At 40.5% G+C, this 26,196-nt stretch overlaps 1 protein-coding gene across 7 annotated transcripts in view; it reads left to right on the forward strand.

Moving 5' to 3' along the window:
- Window positions 1-26,196, forward strand: part of Pde8b (phosphodiesterase 8B) — a 236,991-nt gene that overhangs the window by 208,228 nt on the left and 2,567 nt on the right. For all 7 annotated transcript variants that reach the window (XM_046427538.2, XM_046427545.2, XM_046427521.2 and 4 more), the window contains 9 exons: window positions 1,675-1,752; window positions 4,092-4,168; window positions 5,518-5,682; window positions 11,146-11,191; window positions 11,706-11,841; window positions 12,727-12,925; window positions 17,419-17,636; window positions 19,150-19,270; window positions 24,080-24,247. In XM_046427538.2, coding sequence (XP_046283494.1) covers window positions 1,675-1,752; window positions 4,092-4,168; window positions 5,518-5,682; window positions 11,146-11,191; window positions 11,706-11,841; window positions 12,727-12,925; window positions 17,419-17,636; window positions 19,150-19,270; window positions 24,080-24,247 — 1,208 coding nt within the window. The remainder of the gene's footprint in view (window positions 1-1,674; window positions 1,753-4,091; window positions 4,169-5,517; window positions 5,683-11,145; window positions 11,192-11,705; window positions 11,842-12,726; window positions 12,926-17,418; window positions 17,637-19,149; window positions 19,271-24,079; window positions 24,248-26,196) is intronic.

Raw genomic sequence — 26,196 nt, forward strand, 5'->3', positions numbered from 1 at the left:
GCAATTGAAACCATTCCATCCTGGAAATCATAGGTTCCACCATTTATTAGCTCTTTGACCTGGGGCTACCTACATAATTAGCTCTTTGACCTTGGGCTACCTACATAAGTAAAATGAAGATAGCACTATGTAACTTTAAGAATTGTAATTATTAAATGAGATAGTTATTATATTTAAAGTATATAAAACAATGCCTGGTATATAATAGGTGATCAGTAAGAGGTAATTATCTTTTTTTTTAATTTGGTGACACAATATCACTTTTTGCCATCAAATTTGGCTGTTTAAATCACCTTTTACCCTTCTTTTCTCTACTTTAGATTTAAATTCATTCTACAAGGCTTCTGTTAAGAATGAAAAATGAATTCTCAGATGTAAATGGCATTATTTTAGCCTTTATTGAAGAATAATTTCTCCAAACTTTTAATCATTTCTATTGTTATAGATTCTCTTAATTCTGAGTTAAAATTGGGAAAAATAAGCATTATCCATCTTTGAATAATTTCTAATGAATGGTTGAGAATCAAGGCAGCCAGCCTCTGTCATAGCCTTAAAACTAAGCTCTCTGCTTTTAGTTGTATTTAGAAACTACATTTTGAGGAATTTTAAGTTCAATTTATTATTTGGTAAATAAATGTTAGGAATGTAGCTGATTAAATTCTTGAATAAGCTAAAGACATTATTAAATGACCAAATTAGTTTCTCAGGGTTGTAAAGAAGCCATGTGACCCTAATAATATTACTTAAATCACTAATGTCTATAGAGGTCTTTGTAAGGCAAACGGAAACTACTATGCAAGGAGAGGAAAGGTATTCAGGCAGAGTCTGGAAGATGAAAATTAGGCAAAGGACGAGTAAATATTTTAAGTTAGGTCACTTAAGACAAGGTGCTATGGCTGCATCGTTCAGATTAACTTTATTATAGTTCTTCCTTCACTTTGTGCTGTATAAATACAATCTAGGTTTTGTTCTTATTTTTATCATTTTTTAGTTGAAACAGATTTCTTAGGAGAGTAAAGTGGTTTTAAAAGTTGATGTAGAGCTGAGCGCAGTGGCACACACCTGTAATCCCAGCAGCTCTGGAAGCTGAGGCAGGAGGATTACACATTCAAAAGCCTCAGCAATTTAGCAAGACCTTATCTCAAAATAAAAAATAGAAAGGGCTGAGGATGTAGCTCAGCGGTAAAGTGCTGCTGGGTTCAATCCCCAGTCCCTCTCCCAACTAAAAGTTAATGTAGAAAAGTACCTATGTCGTTAGGAAATGGAAACAGCAAGTAGTGAATAATATGATAAAGTCTATATGTGTCTAAAGAGACCCATATGCGAATGAACAGATGTAGTGGGTGTTGATGAATCGCCCCAAATTTTTAAAGTTTTAATGGTTATTTTTTAAATGATAATTTTACTCATGTAAAATAACCCTTTATGATAATCTTTATGTCCATGATGTAATAAGGCATCCGAAGAAAAAGTCATCATTTTACTACTAATAGGACAACTAATTTTGTGTCTTGATGAGTTGAAGAGAAAGTGGTTTATTATTTGCTAAAATTATTTTCTATAGCTTAAAAAGTAACCTTGTGTTCTTCAAAGAATAAGAGAAAAATGCGTAAACTTTACCTACGAATGTGCTGAAAAGTAATCATTTCTCCTCTTCTGATCTGAAATCCTCAGAACCTCATTCATTCAGATATAAGAACAGAAGGAAAGAGTCCATTGATGTGAAATCCATATCATCTCGAGGCAGTGATGGTAAGAAGTTCTGATGATTTCTTTGACCTTTTTAAAATGTAGAAAATGACAGAGGAACGTGTTCAAGAATCCATCAGCATACAAATTCCAAGAAGAAAGATTTTTAACTAAACTGGTTCCCCACCCCCCATCCCTAAGTAAGCTGAAAAATTTTCAGAGTTTTAAGATTTTTTATGCCTTTTATAATCTTTGCCTTTATTTACTTATTTATCTATTTTTTGAAGGCTCTGTATGTGTTTGCCTTCATGGACTAAGTTGTGTCAGGCCACATAACCATCTAAGCAGCTCAGTTTCCATAGCTAGCCAAGGTCATTCTTGGTACTAGGGGCTAAGGTGGAGCCAGAGTCCTGGCTTCCCAACTCCAACACACACCCGTTTTTCCATGTACCTGCTGCACGCACTTACTTTCCCTTAATAAAATGTCACAGAAACTGTGAGTCAGAATTTAGCAAAACATTTCTGCCCTGCAAGGCAGAATTTAGCAAAACACTTTTTGAGTTCAATGAACCAGGCTAACAAACCAATTGGATTTGAGATGGAAATGTGAAGGGTGATTCTGAAATGTCATTCCTAGGTGCCTAGGAAATTATAAGTAATACTTACAGAAATAGGAGAGTCTCTAGACGTGTCCAGGTTGGGGTTGAGAGAAGATGATGATTTCTTTTTCAGTGGAGATGCCTAGGAATCTGAAATACAGGACTGGGGCTGGGGCTGGGGCTAGAGATGTGGATTTGGGAATCCTAGAGGTACAGATGAAGCCATGCGCAGAAGAACTTCTCTAAGGACTGTGTGTGTGGTAAAAGAACAGAAGGTCTAAGCCCAAGCCTGAAGGCCTACCTTCAGTGATGACAAAGCACAGGAAATAGGGGGATTGAAGAGAACAGAGATGCTGGGATGCTGGGAGTGAGCCATGTGAGCACAGTGTCACCAGTCAAGAACATGAACGTGGCAAGAAACAGGGTGGCCAGCAGTGTTAAATGCTAGTGATCAGAGCTCTAGAACCAATGACAGATGAATAGATTTCATTCATTCATTTGTTGTGGCGGTGGTTTCTTTTTCTTTTCTTTTTTTTTTTTTTTTTGTGGTAGTGGGGATTGCTTCCAAGTCCATGCATATGCTAAGTAAGTACTGTACCACTGGACCACATTCCTAGCCCTTATTTGGTTTTTATTTGGCAACTGGAAGGACAGGGTCTAAGGGCATGAGGAAGAGGTAGCTATTACCTGTCAGAGAAAGGAAAGATGCAGGGGAGTGATTTAAAGGAATAAATAGAAGGGTCAAAGGAAGTGACTGTAATAGCAAGAAATGCAGAGTCTAGAGATGATCACAGAACAAGATGGATTAGCTGACATGGAATGCAAATGATTGAGACTAAGTATGTGCCATAGAGAATATAGATTGAACTATTTTGAGGTAGGTTGAGGATATAATTAGAGCATATAGATGAAAAGGATCATGGACGAGCTAATTTGAACTGGGTTAGTTCAGTTTTTGGAGATTTTGAGGGGGTATCATCATGCCTCCAACATGAGTAAAATGGAGGTGGAAGAGCACAGGCGGGGCCCTCAGTGGCTGCCACCTGGGTACTGGAGTGGGCAACTCTGCTGATATGGGCTGGATTGAGTTGCCCCATCTAGGAAATGGAGATCCAACCCCTCCTCCTGCCTCACAAGAGGAGGTGAGAAAATCTGATGAAACCAGTACCTTTAAAGTGATGTTCTACCTCTTGAATTTTAAACCACATGTAAGCATTACCTAGTCAAAAAAAATTAAGTTACTTTTAAATGAAGTTTTCTACAGATAACAGCTAGAACCACCATGGGCTCTGGGTTTTCTGAACCTAAAGGCTCAGGAAGAAAGTTTGAGTAGCTCCAACTGGCACTGTGAGTGCACTTGGTCTGGTAACCCCACACCTTGCCGTGACCTACACCTTCCCTCCAGGATGCACAGTTAACCAGTCATGTGGCCAGCAGCTCAGGACTGAAAGTGACAGAATTGAAGGAGGTTTAGTGATTTGTGGAAATGGAAGTCCTGGGGGATCGTTAGGCTGTTGGAATCAGGCCTTAGGATCCCATCAGCCTTCTCTGAACTTCTCTCTGTGGTACAGGAACTTGTCAAGCCCTCCTGCTGCTAAAGTCCCAGGTCAGATTGTCTTTCCTGGCATGAGTTAGTCAAGGTGAGCTGTCAGCCTTTTAGGAAAAAGAGATGAGTGTGAATTCCTTGTTTCTTTGGTGGGAGGGTGGTCCCAGCAGAGTCTGGCTCCTCGCCCGTGGATTTCTGAGCTACACTTGGCCATGCTGAGCCTGAACCAGATTGCAACTTACTTTCCTTCTCGCCAGCACCAAGCTTGCAGAATCGTCGCTATCCATCCATGGCAAGGATCCACTCCATGACCATTGAGGCTCCCATCACCAAGGTGAGTGGCAGGTGCTGCCTTCTCTCTGTAGTCAGGGCCCCCTGTCCCTGGGCTCTGTTCTGGAGATGCATTCTACAAATGATATGGAGTTCATGGTCTAGTGGGAGAAACAGATATTGAACAAGCAAACATATAATAAATAAATGTACAGTTATAAAATACAGTAAATGCTTTGAAGGAAAACCACAGGACTCTCTGAGAGAAAATGAGAGTAGAGTCTGAATGTAGGCGGGGTGAAAAGTTTGATGCAAAACTTGAAGCATGTTGGTCCAGAGAAGACTGCAGGGAGCAGGAATGGCAAGGAAGAAAGCACTAAGATATTTTTTCAGATGACTGAAAGGAAGTCAGGGAAGCAGGAGCTTGGCGAGTAGAGGGGAGAAGACAATGGTGTGGGTTGCGCAGGGCTCAGCTCATTCTGGTCAATTGGGGCCATAAGAAGGCTGTGGTAGTTCATATGCAGCAGAAATCATCGAGGAGTTTAGAGTTGGGGTGGCATAATCAGGGTGTTATTGAAAAAGAGCCCTGAGCTGCCATGCAGACAACGGATCCAAGATGGCAAGTGTACAAGGCAAAAAGCCAATGTAGGGTCTTTCTCAAATTCCAGGCAAGAAATGAGGTAGCTGGGATAGAATTCAAGCAGTGGAGGTAGAGAGAAATGAATAGATCAGAAATGTTTAGGGTCGGAATCAACTGGACTTGGTGAGGTCTGGGTGGGGAGAGAAATGAGGGAAAGCAACATGCTAAGCAGGGTCTCCCAGGTTTCTGGTTGAGCATGAGTTGGATAGAAGTGCTCTCTACTGCATTTTAGGAAACAGAGAAGGAGCACAGCTTTTATCTTTGATATTTTAAAAAATGTTTATTTGCTTGCTCTGGGGGGAGGGAAACAAGATCATGAGTTTACTTTCAGACATGGACGATATTCCACTAGGTATGTCCGATAGTCCGCCAGATCTACAAGTCTGGAGGCTGGGAGGTCTACTTGGGAGCTCTTGGCTATGGACCATATGTGTCCAGGGACATGGAAACAAAATATCATTTATGGAAGGTCCATAGAATGAGAGAGAGGACCAGACCAGTCTCTGAGGATCTCTAGCCTGGAGAAGAAAGCTAGAGAACAATCAACAAAGGAGCCTGGAAAAATGTGGTTCAGAGGTGGGAGGACATAGGAAAGCATGGGACACAAAGCATACTTCAGTAAATGGGAGGAAGTGACTTTTGAACAATAAGATATGTCATCCACTGAGATTCTTTTGGATTCCAGGTCTACTTATGACTTTTGAGAAGTAGCATCTTTACGTCCACAAATTTATTTATTAATTTATCTTATTTATTCTTGTTCTCTTCCTTAGGTTATAAATATAATCAATGCAGCCCAAGAAAACAGTCCAGTCACAGTAGCAGAAGCCTTGGACAGAGTTCTAGAAATTTTACGGACCACAGAATTATATTCGCCTCAGCTGGGTACCAAAGATGAAGATCCTCATACCAGTGATCTTGTTGGAGGCCTAATGACGGTGAGTGATGAGCAAAAGCCAGAAATGCAGGGGGACCGCATTAAGTACCTGCTAGTGTACATGTAACATGTCACTGTCACTGTAGTTGCAGAAATACCTGTTTTATAGATTAACATCAGTGTAACCAACAAGCAGCTGCATTAATTTATGTATTACGTGTGGTGATGCTAAAATGATTCTTGCATTCATTTTTTTTTCATAAGGCTGATTGACCATAGCAGTGGGAGACAGCCCATCTGAATTCCCGCTATAGTGAGGAGTGAATCGGCAAGTGATTGAGGACTAAATATACAAGATGGGAGTGATAGAGGCCCTCGTGGGCTGCTTCTTCCCCTTGATCTAGATTATAGTATTGGATGAGGGTCACAGCTCTATTTCTTGGACCTCTGAATTTACCTACACGGTTGGACCTCTGTATCCATGGGTTCTGCTCTACAGGTTCAGCCAACCACAGAAGGACAACCCAGAAAAGAAAAGAAGCTCCACACACAAGATAGTGTCTGTACTGAACATGTACAGACTTTTTTGGTCATTATTCCCTAAACAGCGTAATAACTGTGTGCATTGTGTTAGGTATTATCAGTCATCCAGAGATGATTTAAAGTATATGGAGGAGATATATATATATATATATATATATATATATATATATATATATATATATATATATACTGTGTGTAAATAGTATGCCATTTTATATAAGGAATGTTAGCATCCTCAGGTTTTAGTATCTAGGGGTGGTCCTGGAACGAATCCCCTGAGGATACCAAGGAATGGTTGTATAATGAAAAGATTTGTATTTAGACAACAGCAGTTTCTAAAATCTTAGCTATAGAATCTTTTTTTAAAAATACAGAATCCCTTTTTTCTTTATTAAATTACTTATTTATTCTAATTTGTTATATATGATGGCAGAATGCAATTCATTTCATATTACACATATAGAGCAGAATTTTTCAAGTCACTGGTTGTACACAACGTATTTTCACACCATTCATGTCTTCATACGTGTACTTACTTAGGGTAATGATGTCTAACTCATTCCACCATCATTCCTATCCCCTTGCCCCCTCCCTTCCCCTCCCTCCCCTTTGCCCTATCTAAAGTTCCTCCATTCTTCCCATGCTCCCCTCCCCCATCACCTTTATGAGTACCATCCTCATATCAAAGAAAACATTTGACCTTTGGTTTTTTGGGATTGGCTTACTTCACATAGCATTATATTCTCCAACTCCATCCATTTACCTGCAAATGCCATGATTTTATTCTCTTTTAATGCTGAGTAATATTCCATTGTGTATATATACCAAATTTTCCCTATCCATTCATCTACTGAAGGGCATCTGGGTTGGTTCCACTATTTACCTATTGTGAATTATACTGCTATAAATATTGACATGGCTGTGTCCCTCTAGTAGGCTGGGTTTTTTTTTTTTTTTTTTTTTGTGTGTGTGTGTGTATAAACCAAGGAGTGGGATAGCTGGGTCAAATACTGGTTTCCTTCCAAGTTTTTCAAGGAATCTCCATACTGCTTTCCAGATTGGCTGCACCAATTTGCAGTCCCACCAGGAATGTACAAGTGTGCCTTTTCCCCACATCCTCACCAACACTTATTGTTGTTTGTATTCTTAATAGCTGCCATTCTGACTGGAGTGAGGTGAAATTAGTAGTTTTGATTTACATTTCTCTAATTACTAGAGATGATGAACATTTTTTTCATATATTTGTTGATTGATTATACCTCTTCTGAGAAGTGTCTGCTCAGTTCCTTGGCCCATTGATTGATTGGGTTATTTGTTTTATTGGTGTTTAGCTTTTTGTGTTCTTTATATACCCTAGAGATTTGTGCTCTAATCTCTTGATGGGCAGGTGGTAAAAATTTGCTCTCAAGCTGTAGGTTCTCTATTCATCTCACTGATTCTTTTGCTGAGAAGAAGCTTTTTAGTTTAAATCCATTCCATTTATTGATTCTTGGTTTTAATTCTTGCACTATAGGTGTCTTATTAAGGAAATTGGGTCCTAATTTGACATGATGAAGGTTTGGGCCTACTTTTTCTTCAATTAGGCACAAGGTCTCTGGTTTAATTCCTAGCCCCTTGATTCACTTTGAGTTGAGTTTTGTGCATGGTAAGAGATAGAGGTTTAATTTTATTTTGTTATACGAGGACTTCCAGTTTTCCCAGCACCATTTGTTGAAGAGGCTATTTTTTCTCCAATGTATGTTTTTGGCGGCTTTGTCTAATATAAGATAACTATAGTTATGTGGGTTAATCTCTGTGTCCTCTGTTCTGTACCATTGGTCTACAGATCTATTTTGGTGCCAATACCATGCTGTTTTTGTTACTGTTGCTTATAGTATAGTTTAAGGTTTGGAATAGTAATGCTACCAGATTTACTCTTCTTGCTAAGGATTGCTTTGGCTATTCTGGGTCTCTTACTTTTCCAGATGAATTTCATGATTGCTTTTTCTATTTCTATGAGAAATGTCATTGGGATTTTGATTGGGATTGCATTGAATGTGTATACTACTTTTGGTAGTATGGTCATTTTGACAATATTAGTTCTGCCTATCCAAGAACAAGGGAGATCTTTCCATCTTCTAAAGTCTTCTTTAATTTCTTTCTTTAGTGTTCTGTAGTTTTCATTGTGGGTCTTTCATCTTTTTTGTTAAGTTGATCTCCAAGTATTTTATTTACTTATTTAATTTTTTGAGGCTATTTTAAATGGGATGGTTTTCCTAGTTTCTGTTTCTGAGGACTTGTCACTGATGTACAGAAATGCCTTTGATTTATGGGTTTTGATTTTATATCCAGCTACTTTGCTGAATTCATTTATTAGTCCTAGAAGATTTCTGGTGGAATGTTTTGGGTCTTCCAGGTATAGAATCATATCATCTGAAAATAGTGATAATTTGAGTTCTTTAATTTCTTTTGACTGCCTGATTGCTCTGGCTAAAGTTTCAAGAACTATGTTAAATAGAAGTGGTAAAAGAGGGCATCCCTGACTTGTAGCTGAAATCAATGAAATTGAAACAAAAGAAACAATTGAAAAATTGACGAAATAGAAAGTTGATAAAATTGATAAATCATTGGCCATGCTAATGAAGAGAAGGAGAGAGAAAGCTCAAATTACTAACATCCATGATGAAAAAGGAAATATTATGACAGGCACTACAGAAATACAGAAGATAATTAGAAATTGTTTGGAAAAATTGTCAATGAAATAGAAAATATCGATGGCATCAACAAATTTCTAGAGGCATATGATATGCCCAAACTAAATAAAAATTTAAACTGATCCATTTCAAGAAAGAAAATAGAGGACATCATCAGAAGCCTACCAACCAAGAAAAGCCCAGGACCGGATGGATACACAGCTGAGTTCTACAAGACCTTTAAAGAAGAACTAACACCAATACTTCTCAAAACTATTTCATGAAATAGAAAAAGAGGGAACACTTCCAAATACATTCTGTGAGGCCAATTTCAAAACCAGACAAAGACACATCAAAGAAAGAAAACTTCAGACCAATATCTCTAGTGAATATAGATGCAAAAAATTCTCAATAAAATTCTGGAAAATAGAATACAAAAACATATCAAAAAGATAGTGCACCCTATCAAGTAGGGTTCATCCCAGGGATGCAAGGTTGGTTCAACATACAGAAATAAACAAATGTAATTCATCACATCAATAGACTTAAAGATAAGAATCATATGATCATCTCAATAGATGCAGAAAAATCATTTGACAAAATACAGCACCCTTTTATGTTCAAAACGCTAGAAAAACTAGGGATATCAGGAACATACCTCAACATTGTAAAGGCTATCTATGCTAAGCCCCAGGCCAACATCATTCCAAATGGAGAAAAATTGAAAGCATTCCCTCTAAAATCTAGAATCCTTTCCTTTAGTTTATATAAAGTTCCATTTATAATTAGATAAAGGCAGTGCGGAGAAGAGAAGAAGGAACCACCCTCCATTGACACACCAAGAGACAGCACTGGTGTGTGACCACCAAGAGCAGCTGGTGTTTAAGGACTCACCCTGCTCTGGTGTTTTGCTGTGATTTATTTGGCTTTAATCATCATCTATTAGCAAATGAAGAAAAAGAAAAAAAAATTAAAATTATTCATTTGGGCTCCTCATCAGATGCTAAAACTAGCCTAAGAGTCATGTAGGAGTTTAATTTTGAAGGTTTCTATCTAGACCTACCTCCAAATACTGAGTGTTGCTTAGCTATATTTTGAGTGACCTCTTGTTTTTACCTTGGTCCTGGGCTGGCCTTGGCTGCCCCATTCCAATGCAGTGTGGACTTAACTTCTAGAGAACACTGTCAAGAGACTGGCACCAGGGCAGCCACTGCAGAGCTACATCTGGAGGTTGCTGGTTCCAGGAATAAGCTTCTTGTGTCCCTCCTCCATTGCTATATCTTCTTGGACTTCCTGCCCAGATAAGGCTGTGAAGACCCATATGGATGTCGGTCTCATTTTTGTGTGGCTTTTAGAATTAGAGAAAGAAAGGCAAGGAAAAGGCAGGGGAATTACCATCCCTGACTTAGAGGAAGGACAGGCGTGGCTGTGGTTGCTTATCTACTTATCTATATTTTAAGATTAAGCTATTGACCTAAAGATTCAAGATGTGACTTCAGGGGAGTTGTTCATAGCCAATACTACTTTAAAACTTACTACACACTTTCCCCAGGTAACAAGCAATTTAAAGTGACCCTTAAGCAAAGATCTAAATAATGAGGTACTTAGGAAAGGAAGGTGGAGGCAAGAATTTCAGATCCAAGAACCTTTGCGGGGACTGGTTCAAGTTCAAGAGCCAATAAATGCCAGAATACTGAAATTCTGTGCACTCTTATTCTGCCACTCCAAAGATCTCAAACTCAGAAATCTTTTTTGTTTTTTAAAGGTTAACAGCCATGCTGACATAAAAAACTAGCTAGAAAAAAGTATGTTAGTTATTAATAAAACATTGGCCCACCTTCTTTGAGACTTTATATTAGAAGGTTACCCCCAAATGGGGCCCATGGTTCTGGCTCTTCAAAATACAAATCTAAGAACATCAGCATAACACAATTCTTATGAGGGACTTTGAACACATCAAAAAAGAAAAAAATGTGTATCCAAAGCGAGATCTCTTTTACAATTTCAGTTCTGTGGCTTCATAATGCCAGAAGATGCCATGATAACCAAGCCAACTTGCAGCTTGGGTATGAGGCCCGCACACAGTCATGCCCACGGTAGTCACAGTTCACCTCTTGGGACAATGGCCACGGAAGAGAGAGTATCATCTGTCTTATAGCTGTTGTTCTGATTTAATTTTGAGCTCTGCCTCTACTTGGGGCTGCAGATTGAGCGGTTATTGAGGGTTCAGAGCTCTGGCTAATGAAGGAAATGAGAGAGCAATGATGGGATGTGATGCCTGCTTCTAACAGCATCTCTTTTTATTCCAGGATGGCTTGAGAAGGTTGTCAGGAAATGAGTACGTGTTTACCAAGAGTAAGTTCTCATCCGTTTACCTGTTACAAATAACCCATCTTTAGCCTGTGCCATCCCCAGTGTTGAAATTATTGTTTCAATTGGGGAGGGGGCTTGTTGTTCTTCTAGTTGATCTCACTTGAGGTTGTGCATCTTTATGGCCCATGTTTGAATTAGGTCTCCTAATTAAGAGGTCTCCTGATTATTCAGCACTTTTAGAATAAGAATTGTAGATCTCTATACATTTAAACAGACAGTTATACTGAATTATTTTCTGTTTGGGGGTCTCAAGGTTTCATAATATTAGAGAAAAATTTTGATGTGAAAAATCTTTCTACCTCTGGAAGTTCAAGACTTTCTTTCTAGTGGCAACCATGAAGATGATGACAGATGCTCAGGGGCACTCAAGATTCCACAGTTAAGGGCTGAGGATGTGGCTCAGTGCTCACATGCCCCTAGGTTCAGTCCCCAGTACCAAAAAAAAAAAAAATTAATTCACAATTAACCAGCTTTCTCACTCCATCTGTTTGCTCAGATGTGCACCAGAGTCACAGTCACCTCACAATGCCAATAACCATCAATGACGTTCCCCCTTCTATTGCCCAATTACTTGATAATGAGGAAAGTTGGGACTTCAACATCTTTGAATTGGAAGCGGTTACACACAAAAGGTATGTGACATCTCTCGCTAAGGCTAGTGGGGATTGATGGCCATGTCCAAGGTCTTCCCATCTGGAAATTTTGAGGGACACACACAAAAAAAGCTCCTTTATAGAGTGGGGAAGATCTGGGAAGAGCCCAAGTGTCCTTTGATCTCAGATCACTCCTTTGTGCTAGTGAGCCAAGAGTTTTAAGTTTTCTCTTTCCCAAACTTATTGAAGCTCCACCCTATAAAATGAATATGAGACAGGGCTCAGTGGCACACACTTGTAGTCCCTGATAATTGGGAGGCTGACACTGTAGGATTGCTTGAGCCCAGAAATTTGTGGCCAGCCTGGGCAACATAGTGAGACCCTGTCCCCTCCCTGCCTCCAAAAAGTGCATTCAAAAGCTCTATAGCTCTTTCTTTGATCCATCCTGTTGGCAGGGAGAAGACTAGAGAACTAAAAGAATCTCATTTATACTCAGAGAAGGCTATTTCTTCCCAGAGGTCGTGGTCTGTGGGATATGAATGAGTCTCTAAAAGTAGCATGACTCTAAATGAGGTGGCTTTGCCATTCCTTTTGTCCTCAGGGAGCATAAAGCAGGTGCAGGGTTTATGTGGAGGGAAGAAGGCACGGCCAGGGATTTGTCTTGGTTGTCAGAGCCACCAAAGGGCCTGTGACTTACAGATAATCTAGAAGTAGTTTGGATTAATACTCAAGAGGCACCTATTGAACAAGTGACTGGTGAGAAGATGCATCTCCTACTCATTTGGGGAGATATTTTTATGCCCCTGTTAATGTAGAATAAGAAGAAAAAGAAAAATGCCTCCATTCCCATATCATCAAAGAATGCAATTTCCGGACCAGTGAATTCAATGAAACTGGGTTGCTTTTTCTTTTCCTATTTTGCAGGCCATTGGTTTACCTGGGCTTAAAGGTCTTCTCTCGGTTTGGAGTATGTGAATTTTTAAACTGTTCTGAAACCACTCTTCGGGCCTGGCTCCAAGTGATTGAAGCCAACTACCACTCCTCCAATGCCTACCACAACTCCACCCATGCCGCGGACGTCCTGCATGCCACCGCTTTCTTCCTTGGAAAGGAAAGAGTGAAGGTAGGATTTTGATATCACCTTCTCACTGCTTGCTCTGGATCAGAGGTTCAGGAACTCAGGTTTAGTTAAATACATCAGGCAAAGAGCTACTTTGCAGCCAATTTGACAGAGGATTTTTTTTGGGGGCCCCCTACCAAATTGCTCATTTCGGTGTTACAAAGACATGTACTTTTTGCCTAGCCCTGTCCTCCCCCCAAATGCTTAAAATGTTAATTTATGCCACGATAGAGACTCCTTTACATGTGTGGCTGATCCATAAGCCTGTGCTCTAAATGTTCACCAGCAGCATTGTGAAATTGAGTTGCAGGACAGAACTTCATTATCATAGCGAATGGTTGCTAGGTCTTGAGGTAAAGTTATAGTGTCGGGGCCATTGGTAATGTTACAATCCAGATAATATTGAGCTACTCACTTAACATGTGTGTGTGTATGTTTTCTGTAGGTTGTAGGTATAAGTTTGTGAATCTGTATATCAATGACTTGTGCCTAATTGGGACAGAGTTCCACATCCCTCGCTCTTACTTAAGAGTTCAATGCTGTCCGTGCATGAGTGCTGATTTGTAGGGTGGCCTTGTGTCCTCCCCATGGAAAGCTGGCATGAGATCCCCATTGCCCCTCTTTCTTAACTACCATCGATTTGCACAGTGAAGCTTGTGATCTCTTTGGTACAGTTAGAACTAAAGCTTAATATTTGGTTTACCTTTGGGAGAAATGCTATATAGAGGCTGAAATTCTCTGTGAATGCTTGACATTAGATTGTTTTCTCAAAACAAGTGTTGATGAGGGATCAAGACCCTGGATGCTGAAGAAGAGACAGTGGGACAATTACAAGGAGCAGAAACAGCATCCAAACTAGTGTCATTAGTTTGTCAGTGACTTATACTGTTATTCACCCTCCTAAGTAAGAAAGCAAAGGATGTAGTCCAAGAATGATGCTTTTGAAGAATTTTGTCTTCTACTGAAAGAAAGAAAGAAAGAAAGAAAGAAAGAAAGAAAGAAAGAAAGAAAGAAAGAAAGAAAGAAAGAAAGAAAGAGAAAGAAAGAAATCGCGAAGTCAGGCTATGTTTGTAACACCTCCCTCTGAGGAGCCACAGCACCTCTGCATCCCCACTGGGGATTCTGCTGTGAAACGGCTCACCATGTGATGGTGCACAGCTGAGGTCTCACCACCCACTCAGAACGGCCCCCAGGTCATGAATGCTGTGATCCCCAGCAGCTGCAGTCTTGAGTGAGAAGTGAACCTCACCTAAGCAGAGCTCTTCTAGGAAAACAGGTGAAGCATCTGACCAGTTAGGAGACACTTAGTCACTTCATCATCTTCCTGCCCACCCCACCTTCAAAATAGGTATTCTCCTTCAGCTTGTAGGTTCTGCTAGTGCATTCAAAGTCTGATTGGGTTTCTCAAACTACACTCATAGAAACAAGGCTTACAATTCAAGACATTTCCTAACTCAGGCAGACCCTGCCAGAGATTCAGAAAACATAGAGCTGCAAAGAACCTTGGAGACTTGGGGTATTAAATTCTCCTGAGCTCAGAGGTTTAGTTCCCAGCTTAAGATCACCAGACAGTCCACCACGAGGCACTTGCAGTGGGATTTATGCCTAAGGCCTCTTCCATCAGACCTGTTGCCACTGAAGAAGAGGTCAGGAAAATGTATTACTTCCTTGACTCATTTGTCCCTCTAATTTCCTAGGGACAGTAAATCTACAATCTTCTTTTTGTGTGTGCTGAGGATTGAACTGAGGGCCTTGTGCATGCTATAAGCACATGGACCACCACGGAGCTCACCCCCAGTCCCTAAGGTCAGATAATTAATGTCACTATTATAAAGTATCCTCTATCTAGCCATAGAGACAATGATCCCAGAGCTGACAGGTTCCTTCAGTTTGTTATGGACGCCTCCCCATCTTCCCCTCTTAACTGATTCGTAGGAGCTACTGCAAGTAGAGGCCAGGACAGCCACATTCCTTTCTTATTCTCTGGGCCTAAATGGCTATCGTGAATAAGGAACTATTTGAAAGACTGTGGCCAGTCTTTCTCATGGGATCCAAATTCAAATCTACTTCTGGTTAAAGAAGTAAAACACATCCAGAGTGATCTGTGTGTCCAGAGATTTGGAATCTCACAGCTGCAGGTTTGGGAGCTTCTTCCACAAACAGCCCCTCACCACCCCCATCTAGGCAGGCCCTTCCTTCTCCTCTATCCTTGATGATGATCTAGCCTGGTCTTCTGTTGCCATCTCTCAGCCATTTCTTACAAGACAGTGCATTATTAGTCCTCACCAAACGGCAGGACACAGCTCATTATTGGTATCTTTGTAGAAGTGTCGTTGTCATTGTGTTTTTGGTTTAAATCAGTGTAGGCTAGATAGGAAGGTAGGTCTCCTCTGGTGCCACCTGTGTTTTCTATTCCAGTTACTTGACTCTATATCGTTGAATAGTTTAAAAATAAATTGAGGAGAGGGGGCCTGGGATTGTAGCTCAGTGGTGGAGCACTTGCCTAGCACATGTGAGGCACTGGGTTTGATTCTCAGCACCACATAAAAAACAAATAGATAAAATAAAGGTATTGTGTCCATCTACAACTAAAATTTTTTAAAAAATAATAAACAAATAAATTGGGCAGAGACTCCAAGCAGGATTGGACACATTACAGGAGCCCTAGCTGGGGCCCAGAGCTTGGCCCCCTGGGTCCTCACTGTATAGATAGAATCACTGGAAATGGAGCCCAAGTTGAGGCAGTTCTGAGTCCTGAGCTTGGAGATAACTGACTGCACCTGTAGGTTACAGTGTCTCTCTTGAAAGAAGTGAAACAGAGTCAGTCATGCTTGCTTGGCCTGGTTACTACAGACTCTACCCTGAAAAGAGTTGAAAAGATGAATAACATCTACTGCTGCTTGGGAAATCTGGTCATGTTGCCCAGGACCAATCCAGGTTGTTGCTTACCAGCTCCATAAGATTAGGATTCAAAATGGAAATGGCTCCTTTTGAGGGGAACAGCTTTCAGCAAAGAACACCACAGCCCTCAATCCAACATAAGCATGACAGGTGTCTGTGCAGGACAACGCTGTGCCTCATATTCAGCCCTCCTCACCTGAGCAGCAGGTTGGGCACACCAAAAATTATGGCCACACCTCCAGCTTCACTCAGGGGAGCACTTTTCCCCTTTCTCCCTGTCCTTTAGCCATGCTGATGCTCTCTAGTTTTCCTGAATAAGCCCTTTTGCTTGTTTGCTCTCAGGAGCTTCATGTAGGCCATTCTTGTCACTTGTGTCTGGTTAATTCCTGCTTTTTCTTCAAGTCTCAGCATAAGAACAAATCACTTCCTTAGAAAAGCCATCCCTGGCCACCCTCTGGGTCTGTGCCATCCAATTTGGTAGCCATTAGCTACACATGGCTATTAAAATGAAATAAAGTTAAAAAGTTTAGTTTCTCCGTTGCACTGGCTACATTGCCAATTTCCAGTAGCTACACAGGACCAGGGCATTGAGTAGAACAGACAGAAAACCTTTTCATTGTCACAGAATGCTTGTTGGACAGTACTGCCCTAAATTAGACCAGGTCCCATGGTGATAGTCGCAAAGCATTTGTACATTCCTTCTTAGTACAACCACATAGTTACTTCTATTGGTGTGTTTTTAAAATTTATTTCTATTTCTCCCTCTAGATGATAAGCTCCATTAGTGCAGAGACTGTGTCGGTACAAATCATTGCTGTAACTATGACACTATGCCTGATAACTGGCACCCAGTAGGCATCTAATAAATAATTACTGAATGAATTATCTCCTAGAATGGCATCTCTTTTATAACAGGAACCTGTTTGATAACTTCCTCCTAAAGCTTCAAGCTAAGAACACATTTGTATCCCCAGGTGCACTGGTTTGTGTTCTTAATTTGCATAATGAAAGCTTTAGAGTTTCTCTTCTTGCCTTTGCTACCTGCTGTTCCAGAACTGAATTTCATTCTTAGCTGCAAGTGCCCCCTTAGCTTTGGGGTCCAGGTAAAATTATACTCGCCCAAGATCCTCTACTGCTGGGCTCCAGTCACTCTACCGTTGTGTGACTAGTGCTGTCCCACCTGTGCTCTTTACCACCAGCACTCTCAAGATGTTTTCAGAAGTGGGCAACAGAATAAGTAATATTTGTCATGCTAGGCCACTCTACTGTATCTGTCACAGAAGATAGTCACAGTGATACTACACAGCATGCAATTCAGGAGGCCTTTGGCTTTTTCCTGCAAAACTGGAGTTCATGGACTCTGGGAAAGGGTTTAGGTATGGACTACAACTGCAGCTTGGGGTTCCATTTCCCTCCAGATAACACAGCATCACAAGGTGACATGATGTGTCCAAGGCCGCCTCTAAGCTAAGGCTAGCAGAAGGCTAAAAGAACATTCTAAAACCCCCCTGGCTCTTTCCCTCCCAAGACGGGAATGGACACAGGTCTCCAGAACCCAATGAGTAATGCTCAACATCATTTTCCCCTTATCCCAGGGAAGCCTGGACCAGCTGGATGAGGTGGCAGCCCTGATTGCCGCCACAGTTCATGACGTGGATCACCCGGGAAGGACCAACTCTTTCCTGTGCAACGCGGGCAGTGAGCTCGCTGTGCTCTACAATGACACTGCAGTCTTGGAGAGTCACCACACAGCCCTGGCCTTCCAGCTCACAGTCAAGGACACCAAGTGCAACATTTTCAAGAACATTGACAGGTTTGTTGTGCTTGGGCTTCTGTGCTCAGGTTTGCAAAGCTAAAGTGGGAAATTCGGCTTTCCCTGGCTTCTCTGAATACTCTGGAAATAAGAATAGTTGTAGCATGGTATCTGATAACACAATAATAACCTGAGCCTTGTAAACTTAATTTTACCTTTCAGACTGCCTTCTTGTTTTTAAATATTATTTGGTGTTCAGTCAGTTCATGAAAATGTTTTATACACTACAAAGCACTGCATAAATATTGACTGTGTTACTAATAAGACTAGCAGATATTTTTACCCTCTCAGGAGGACATCTTGTCTTTTGTGTAACTCAAAGAAATGTGTCCTCTCCTGTCTTTTCACGGCTGTTTTTGGCCACTTAAAATTCTACCTCATGAGGTTTCAGCAGGAGCGCTGGAGCCCAAAGGGTTGGGAAGGAAGGGTTTCCTCACTGTGAGTTCTCTTCTGCTGATAGCTGGCCAGATGTGACCTCTGAGTAGCCCCGAGGTTAGGCTTTGGGTATTTCCTGTGCAGTGGTTGGGCAAACCTCCTGGGAGAGGACACAGAGCTCGCTTGGGTCTCAAGACTTCTTGTCTCCCTGAGCTTATCACTAGTCTCCAGAAATCTAGGGAAATTAGTTTCAAGTATCAAGGATTTGTTTGTAAACTTTTGCAGAAAGAATTTTTTCCTTTTGTGGGGGAGGCAGGGTACTGCAGATTGAACTCAGGGACACTCGACCACTGAGCCGCATCCCCATCCCTATCTTATCTTTTATTTAAACAGGGTCTCACTGAGTTGCTTATTGCCTCACTTTTGCTGAGGCTGGCTTTGAACTCTTGATCCTCTTGCCTCAGCCTCTTGAGCTGCTGAGATTACAGCCGTGTGCCACCTCTCCCAGCAAGAAAGAATTTTTTTTCTAATAGCTAATTTTAGTCAGCGCCTCCATTCTGGCTCTTAAAGTTAAAAAACAACAACAACAACAACAACAAAAAAAAAAAAAACGATAGGAATTGAACAGTAATTTGGGTTTGATGTTCTATCCATTATGACTAGAAGTTAGAGAATTGCTTATTTACAAGAAAATCTCTTTCAATTCCATCATCAGAAGAAGTCATGAGAGTTCTCTGAATAGGAGTCTTGTCTGCACAGAATGTAGAGGGACAGCTTATCAGGAAGTGACAGTCCCAGCCTGTCACTTCCTTCCACCTCCCTGGCTCTGGTGGTCTCAAGGAAAGGGAGAAGGGACTTACCTTGTAAAATAAGTGTCCACCATAAAACAGTTACTTTCTTTTCTTTTAATACTCATCATTCATATGAGGACGGGTTAGTGGTCACTGGGGACAATGGAATAGTGTCTACAATCCTGGCTTGTTGAAAGGACAAGCAGGTAAACTTTTCTGTGATCTGCACTCATTTAACTCTGGCCCAGCTTTCTCCCAGGTTGTGGGAAGCATGGTGAAACGGCAACAGAACAGTTCTAATTTGGGATATGATGTGAACAAGGCCCTTTGTCTTCTGGTTATTTTAGGAACCATTATCGAACGCTTCGCCAGGCTATTATTGACATGGTTTTGGCAACAGAGATGACAAAACACTTTGAACATGTGAATAAATTTGTGAACAGCATCAACAAGCCAATGGCAGCTGAGGTAAGCATCTCCCATGTAATGAGATGCATTCAACTGTACTTTGATACATGAGCACCCACTCTGGCATCAAAGCATTTTCTCCCTCTTGAATGCAAGGTGGTTATTTGCTTGGAGCTGGTAAAGAGCTGAAAGTCCTGGCTTCTTGTTTTTCTTGGGGATGAGAACAGATTGACAGTGTCCATAGCAACTCTGAGCTAAGTCAAAAAAAAAAAAAAAGGTTCTGAGATAAAGCCAGTAGTGACAGAAGTATGATAGGCCCAGAGAATTTGCTGGAAGGAGCCTGTAGACCAGTGGAGACCGGCATGAACAGTGGCATTAACTTAGGGGAGCCGAGGCCTTTCTAATTCTGCTCTTGGAGCTCTTAAGAGACCTCACAGTTGGAGAATGTTTTTAAGAACCTCACTCCTGCTGATTCACCTTAAAAGCATACTAGTATCCGAAGACTATATTGAAAATGGGACGGAAAAGGAAAGTTGTTTTTCTTTTTCTTTTTTTTTTTTTTTAAAGCTTATTGATGTACCTTGGACCTGCCTTAAGGTCCTTAAAATCTGGGTTTTAGGAACAAGGGACAGAAGGTTCACATTTCTGTTGTTTAAGATGAAATCAACTATCTTCTAAACCATGAAGCTGTCTGCAGCCCTGCAAAGGTAGCATTCTGCTCACACTTCTGGAGCAGAGGAGGTTGGAGAAATGGATGGATGATGAATGGCTATCTTTTTTATTTTTTTTAATCAGAAAATTCAAAAAACTTTATTTGGAATTTTAAAGTTAAAGAACAATATTAACCAAAATTGGAATTAGTGCTGGTAGAGTCTTTCTTCATTTTTCCAGATAATTTTTTTAAAAGTTTTAATTTATTTGTCCTAATTAGTTATAAATGACAGCAGAATGCTCTTCAATTCATTGTACACAAATGGAGCAAACTTTTTGATTTCTCTGGTTGCACCCAAAGTAGGGTCACACCATTAGTGCAATGATACATGTACCTAGGGTAATAATGTCCGTCTCATTCCACCATCTTTCCTACCCCCATGCCTCCTCCCCACCTCCCCTTTGCTCCATCCAAAGTTCCTCCACTCATCTTATGGTCACCCCCCCCCCATTATGGATCAGCATCCACTTATCAGATAAAACATTTGGCTTTTGATTTTTTGGGATTGGCTTACTTCACTTAGCATGACATTCTCCAACTCCATTCATTTACATGCAAATGCCATAATTTTATTCTTTTAATGCTGAATTATATATATATATATATATATATATATATATATATATATATATATATATATATATATATATATCACAGTTTCTTTATCCATTTATCTATTGAAGGGCATCTAGGTTGGTTCCACAGTTTAGCTATTGTGAATTCTGCTGCTATAAACACTGATGTGGCTGTGTCCCTGTAGTATGCCATTTTTAAGTCCTTTGGGTATAGACTAAGGAGTAGGATAGCTGGGTCAAATGGTGGTTCCATTCCAAGATTCCAAAGAATCTCCATTCAGCTTTCCAGATTGGCGGCACCAATTTGCAATCTTACCAGAAATGTATGAATGTGCCTTTTCCCCCACATCCTCACTAACATTTATTGTTGTTTGTATTCTTTTTTATTGGTTTTATTTTTTAAATACATGACAGCAGAATGCATCACAATTCTTATTACACATATAGAACAATTTTCATACTTCTTTTTGTATATAAAGTATGTTCACACCAACTCAAGTCTCATACATGTACTTTGTATATTGATGTCTATTACATTCCACCATCCTTGCTAATCCCCTGCCCACTTCCTGTCCTTCCCACCCCTCTGCCCTATCTAGAATTCATCTATTCCTCCCATGTTCCCCCTCCCTACCCCACTATGAGTCAGCCTCCTTATATCAGAGAAAACATTTGGCATTTATTTTTTGGGGATTGGCTAACTTCACTTAGCATTATCTTCTCTAACTCCATCCATTTACCTGCAAATGCCATGATTCTCTTTTATTGCTGAGTAAAATTCTATTGTATGTTGTTTGTATTCTTAATAGCTGCCGTTCTGACTGGAGTGAGGAGAAATCTTAGAGTAGTTTTGATTTGCATTTCTCTAATTCCTGGAGGTGTTGAACATTTTTTTATATATTTGTTGATCAAATGATTGATTGTATATATTCTTCTGAGAAGTGTTTGCTCAGTTTCTTAGACCGTTTATTGGGTTGTTTGTTTTTTCGGTGCTAAGTTTTTAAAATTCTTTATATATCCTGGAGATCAGTGCTCTGTCTGATTTGCATGTGGTAAAAATTTGCTCCCATACTGTAGGTTCTTTCTTCACCTCATTGTTTCTTTTGTTGAGAAGAAGCTTTTTAATTTGAATCCATTCCATTTATTAATTCTTAATTTTATTTCTTGCACTTTATGGGTCTCATTAAGGAATTTGGGGCCTAATCCTATTTGATAAAGATTTGGGCCTGCTTTTTCTTCTATCAGGTGTGGGGGCTCTGCTTCAATTCCAAGGCCTTTGATCCACTTTGAGTTTTGTGCATGGTGAGAGATAGGGGCTTAATTTCATTTTGCTACATATGGATTTCCAGTTTTCCCAGCACCATTTGTTGAACAGGCTATCTTTTCTCCAATGTGTGTTTTGTATGCTTTCAACTAGTATAACTGTATTTATGTGGGTTTGTCTGTCTTCTATTCTATACAGTTTGTCTACATGTCTGTTTTGGTGCCAATACCATGCCGTTTTTATTACTGTGGCTCTGTAGTATGGTTGAAGGTCTGATATTGTGATGCTACCTGCTTCACTCTTCTTGCTACAGGTTGCTTTGGCTATTCTGGGTCTCTTTATTTTTCCAAATGAATTTCATGATTACTTTTTCTATTTCTATGAGGTATGATGTTGGGATTTTAATTGGTATCACATTGAATCTGTACAGCGCTTTTGGTAGTATGGTCATTTTGACAACATTAATTCTGCCTATCGAAGAGAATGGGAGATTTTCCACCTTCTAAGGTCTTCTTCAATTTCTTTCTTTAGTGTTCTGTAGTTTTCCTTGTAGAGGAGGTCTTTTACCTCTTTTGTTAAATTGATTCCCAACTATTTTATTCATTTTTTGAGGCTATTGTGAATGTGGTGGTTTTTCTAATTTCTCTCTCAGAGGATTCATCAGTGATGTATAGAAATGCATTTGATTTATGGGTATTGATTTTATATCCTGCTACTTTGCTGAATTCATTTATTAAATCTAGAAGTTTTCTGGTGGAATTTTTTTGATCCTCTAAGTATAGAATCATGAATGGATATGTTAAAGGTAATATGATGATCAGTAAGAAGACTATAGAGCACATCATATGACTAACCTGGGGAGAAGGATAGTGTCCATTTCACCAGTATTGAGCCCCCTCCAACAAGAACTTCACAGTACAATGCCAGGGCTTTTGCCTTCCCCTAGCACCTTATGGGAGAAAGAACATAGGTATTTTGAGGGGAAAAGTTACACAGAATCATAAAATTAGAATTGGGAGGGTCATCTATCCAAGTAAGACCCCCAATTCTTCTGTTGAGATTTATGTTTGACTGTGAGGTCTGTAGTAAGAAGTATCTTCCGATTGCTCATCAATCAGAACAATCTTCAGAAAGTATTCTATCAATGCTTTAATAAATAAGTCCAGTCTCAAAACAAAACAAAACTCCCTGAATGTTATGCAGTCTCTCATTTTGGCAAAGCCCTGGAAAACTAATTAACTGTTTTCACACAATTAAATCAATGGTGCCTTTGAGAATGGAAAATAACTTCCCAGGCTCTATAACTGGCCTATGCCTGAATGTATGCCCACCCACTCCCCAACCTGGCTGTGTGGCTCAGGACCACTGACATCCTCCTATTAGTATGTATTGGTGCATAACCATTGTTTTAGTCAATTTTTTTTTCACTGCTGTGACCAAAAGACCTGACAAGAACAATTAGAGGAGGAAAAGTTTATTGGGGGGTTCAGAGTTTCAGAGGTCTCTGTTCATAGAAGGCTGGCTGCATTCCTCAGTGTTCAAGGTGATGCAGAACATCATGGTAGAAGAGTGTGGTGGAGAAAAGCAACTCAGGACATGATGATCAGGAAGGAAAAGGAGGCATGGGGAGACACTCTTCTCAATAAGGACAAAAATGGCATTCCCCAGGGACCTGCCCCCTCTAGCCAAACCCTACCTCTTCTAGTTACCATCCAGTTAATCCCTATTGGTTTAAGGCTTGATCCCTGATTGGGTTAAGGCTTCCATAATCCAATCATTTCACCTCAGAGCCTACCTACTTTGTCTCACACGTGACATTTTGGGGACACCTCAAATCTAAACCATAACAACCATCTCTTCCAATGTCATTGAACACACATACTCCTGCCCTAGCCCACTCTTGCTCCATCTACCCCAAATTTACATGGCTTACACTCCCTACCACCCAGAAGATCAGCCAAGAAAGCAAAAGTGTCCATATACCTTCTGAGAATGATAAAAATGGGAGGGGTAGACAGAAGGTACAGGAGAGGGGAGCTGGTGAGTGGGAACAAGGAAAATAAATGAAGAAATAACTGAAGAGTCACCTGTGCCATCTTCCCACCTTTAACATATTCAAGAACTGAAAACTCTGCTTCTACACATTTTCTGAAAAACTGGTGATGGGGAGAACCCTCTTTCTTTGAGATTACTACCAAGTTGCTCACAGAAAAAGCCTTGACTGCTGAGTCCCAGTCATGCCAAAGCGTGCCTGGTGAGTTGGTACCTGTGACTTTACCATCCTCGTGAATCAGCCCTAATCTGATCATGTGTTCCAGACTGAGGGCAGCGACTGTGAATGTAACCCTACTGGGAAGAACTTTCCAGAAAATCAAATCCTGATCAAGCGCATGATGATTAAGTGTGCTGATGTGGCCAACCCATGTCGCCCCTTGGACCTGTGCATCGAATGGGCCGGGAGGATCTCCGAGGAGTATTTTGCACAGGTGCGCTGACTTGAGGGAGGTTCCACTTACTGTCTAGGAGTGGGCCCAAGGCCATAGAACTCTGTGGGTCCTCCCGCTGAGTAACTTTTTATCAATTACTGACCTCTTCCCTGGAAGGAGGCAGCTCTCCTCTGCCTGGTGTAGACTTCTGGTTCTGAAGGGACTAACCTACAGTATCCTAAAGGAAGTCCCTCTGGGAGAAGGGGAGTAGACTGAGCCTATGGAAGTAAATTTTATCCTCAAATTGTTGGATCCTGAATTTCCACAAGAACTAGGAAATCTCCCATTCATTTACCAGATTATTAGTGAGTGCCTCCACAGTGCATTCTGGGAACACAGACATGAGTAAGATACATCCCTGCTATGGGTCACTCATGGTCCAGTCAGGGAGGGATGTGCACATAGATAGGCCCACATGAAAAAAAAATGAACATCTAAAGGAAGTGTATATATTAAGTGCTACAGAAATTCAGATAAAGGGGGGGTTTTGGACAAGTGATATCAGAGTTGTTTTTTTTCCTGAAGGATATAGAAACGCAGAAATAGAAAAAGACTTTCTGGAAAAATAGGATTTTTATATAAGGAGAACAGCAATATGTAATTCACCTTAACTGTGGGAGTAAAAAGAGGAATTAAGAAAAATTCAGAAAAGAGCAGACTATCACATGCCATTTGAACTATAGCCCTACTTCCAGAGAAAAGTTTCTAAGGATTGGTGTGTATGTACATGACAGGAGATAAGTAGCCACCGTGACCGCATTTGGAGGCATCTGTTTGGCTGGAATGTACTACTGAGGAAGGATAACAAATTGCCAACAGTGTCTAGCAGGGCTGGGAGGGAAGATGGCCAACAGAGAACCGGGTAAGCTAACTGTAGCTTGCAAGGCTGAGAAGGAGCTGCTGAATTGAAGAAAAGTAGGACAGGCAGTTCTGAGCTTGCCAGAAGAGGGGAGGGGAACAAATTATTCCTTGAACACCAGTGGATATTTTAAGGCTGCTTGATCAGCTGTCCTGAAACCAGTGAGCAAAGCCAAACACTGGTAGGAGGCCATTAATGGGCTTCCTAGGATCCACACAGAGGATGTGAAGTCCTACTCCAAGCTTTTCTCAGTGTGTGAATGGGGAATGGGAGAGAATCACTGTTAAGTTCACTGATGTAAGCTTCCTACTTAGGCATCCTTTTCCCTGAGTCAGCGTGACCTAAAAATCCAAAAAGTTACAAAGGCAGCCTCTGATCAGCTGGCTTCTGGCTTAATATAGCATTAGGAAAAGTGGATCTTACTATGCAGCTTTGTGAAGTATGGCTTTACACACATTACACCATAATGTGCGTAGTACCCAGATTTCCACATACCTTGAGAGAACTGCATGGCTAATACTCAAATCAGAACAACCATAGTTTGCCTGTCGGTCATTCCTCTGTAAAAACAGTGCTCCATGAAAAAAGTAACTAGTTCAGCTCACAACTCAATTCCTGTTGATGACCATCAGACCAGGCTGGTATACAGCACACGGGCTTTCTGTGTACTTCCTTTTGTCATGCTGAATATTAAGAGACATACTCAAAAGGTGGAGAGTTAATAAAATTAGTAATTATTATACAGCTTCCAAAAAGTAATTTCTTAGGTGAAACTTTTTTTTTTTAAATTTTAAGCATAAGACAGTGAAAATACAATGACAATTGCTCTTAATACTATTTGGTGCCAGTTCCTTGATTTATGCAAAGTTGCCAGTAGATTTAACCACTGTTGCTTCTGTTCCCTCAGTATGTTAACTAGTAGTAGTGATTTGAGTAGTAGTAATATTGGTCAGACTTTGAAAATAGTTATCTTTTAAATAATAAAAACAGATCAGAAAGAGGGGCTAAGCCCCCTAAGATCAATGCTGTAGGAGGGAGTGTGGTATAGCATGAGAAGTAGGAGATGTCAGTGTCAGAAACCTGACCTCAG

This window comes from Marmota monax, unplaced genomic scaffold, assembly GCF_021218885.2.
Source record: "Marmota monax isolate L192 unplaced genomic scaffold, Marmota_monax_Labrador192_F-V1.1 WCK01_AAM20220418_F8-fsc00018, whole genome shotgun sequence".
NCBI lineage: Eukaryota > Metazoa > Chordata > Mammalia > Rodentia > Sciuridae > Marmota > Marmota monax.